This window comes from Microtus ochrogaster, chromosome 8 (assembly GCF_000317375.1).
Source record: "Microtus ochrogaster isolate Prairie Vole_2 chromosome 8, MicOch1.0, whole genome shotgun sequence".
Classification (NCBI taxonomy): Eukaryota; Metazoa; Chordata; class Mammalia; order Rodentia; family Cricetidae; genus Microtus; species Microtus ochrogaster.
In genome coordinates this window covers 86,311,572-86,313,678 of record NC_022015.1, presented here as the reverse complement: position 1 = coordinate 86,313,678, position 2,107 = coordinate 86,311,572, and the positions used below count along the sequence as shown (strand labels likewise).

The window sequence follows — 2,107 nt, the reverse complement described above, 5'->3', positions numbered from 1 at the left end:
GCCCTTGCAGAACGATGCTGACCCTGACCCTGGTCCTCACCCGCTAGTGCTTTGCTGTGCCCTTGCAGAACGATGCTGACCCTGACCCTGGTCCTCACCCACTAGTGCCTTTGCTGTGCCCTTGCAGAACGACGCTGACCCGGTCTCGGAAGAGCAGACATTTCTGGTGGTGGTGGCCATCGACTTTGGGACCACATCCAGCGGCTATGCCTACAGCTTTACCAAGGAGCCAGAATGCATCCACGTGATGAGGTGAGCACCGCACGGCGAGGGCACCGTGTGTCCTGGTCACCCCACCCATGTCCACTGGGGGTAGGGAAGAACAGTATTTCACAATGTCAAATGTCAAGCAGGCCTCATGGAGCCCCACTCTCTCTCGAAAACCAGAGGTGTTTCAGCCTGAGGCCGTTGCCATCAAGAGGTTCCAGGGTCTGGGGAGGTGGCTCAGCCGATAGTGTACTTTCCGTGCAAGTGTGAGGTCGCGAGTTCAGATCCTGGGCACCCGTGGAAAAGCCAGGCACACTGGTAAGGTGTGGAACTCACCGGCCAGCCAGTGTGGTGGGATTGGTGAGTGTCTTGTTCAATAAGACACTCTGTCTCAAAAAACAAGGTGGGGGCAATTAAAGTCTCAATGTTTACCTCTGGCCTATGTGTGGATGTGTGCATGTGCACACTCACACACGCATGCACACACAGTGGGGGGTGTAAATGTATAAAATTTATAGGAATGAAAGCATAAAAGATTGAGTAGAAGACACTCATGGGGTGTCCACTTACAGAAAACTGAGCTACCTAGCCTACAAGTCACCCCACATCCCCATTCAGTTATGGGGGCACTCAGCCTGTGGCAGAACATGCATCCTGGCTGGGTAGCTGGCCAGGGACAATGCCAGACCCATCTGAGAGGAAGTCCCTCAGGAGGGAGGCACCCATCTGCCCTGTGATGGCCTCTTCATGCTGAAGGCAGTGATGCTCACGAGAACAGGTTGGAACTCAGCCTGGGCCACAGCTGCTCCCTCTTCTGAACTGGACCAGTGTCTGGCACTGAGTCTCCACCTGAGGATCCCAGATCTGGGCTCAGAAGGGAAGGGGACGATGCGGGCCCTTGGCAGCCCTGGCTTCTAGAAGGCTGGGGCCCCAAAGAGAGAAAAAACACGAGTGACCTGTGCTTCCCCACACCATTTCCCTGGCTTTTGTTCATCCTTCTGTGCCGGAGAAGGAAACTTCTCTGGAGTTGACCTGCCCCCACCCCTGCTCCATTGCATATCCGTGTCTGTCTCCCTGTGCCCTCCTCTGTCGCCTTCTGAGTCTATAACTGGCCAGTCCCGGATGATCCCTTAGAGTTCCATCCCATCTTGTCACTGCGGCTGTCACTGAGCTATGGGAGCTGTGTCCAGGGCCTTTCCCTCCAGTTAAATGCATGTGCTCTTCTGGGTGCTCCCCACTCTCCTCCCCAGCACTCCAGGTCACTCTCTGTGCTCCGGTCTCCTGGGCTCCTAGTCACAGTGGCCATTGGCCGTCTTCTCCCTCTGGACTTGTTTGGCGTCCACCCCCCTTATGTCTCAGCGCTGCCCCAGGCTGGGTCTGACTCCACACCTGCCTTCTGGCTTCCAGTCCTCAGGGTTCAGTTTGTTCTCGACAACAGCGTCTCTCATCCTTTAGGCTTTCAGTGACCCCCATTATTCACAGATGTAACCCAACCCTGCAGGGTTCTCTCCAGTCTGCTGCTGCTCAGTCCTCCCCTTCTTATTTACCCGGCGCCTTTCCTCACGGACCCACATTTTGTCTGACCGGCACCGTCCCTTAGCTCCTGGGCCAGCTCGTCTCAGAGCAGCCTGGAGTGGCCTTCCCTCTCAGACCTAATTGTTCGCTCCTTCCCCATTCTATCCTGACTCGAGTCTCCCGGGCCCCTCCAGTCGCTACTTCTGCCTTCCATTTCCCTGAGCTCCCTGGGTCCACCTGGTCAGAAAGGTCCGATGCGTTCTCTCACACCCATCTTATTTAGAAGAGAATTCCAGCCAGCTCTGTCTCAACAGGAGCTGCTGAGTGCTTCCAAATAAAAAACAAAGCACGCCTTTAATCCCAGCACTCGGGAGGCAGAGGCAGG

General features: G+C 55.8%; 1 protein-coding gene across 3 annotated transcripts in view; it reads left to right on the top strand.

Moving 5' to 3' along the window:
• Hspa12a (heat shock protein family A (Hsp70) member 12A) overlaps positions 1-2,107 on the top strand; it is a 150,278-nt gene that overhangs the window by 119,252 nt on the left and 28,919 nt on the right. For all 3 annotated transcript variants that reach the window (XM_013348166.2, XM_026781715.1, XM_005352552.2), the window contains one exon: positions 128-252. In XM_013348166.2, the coding sequence (XP_013203620.1) occupies positions 128-252 (125 nt within the window). The remainder of the gene's footprint in view (positions 1-127; positions 253-2,107) is intronic.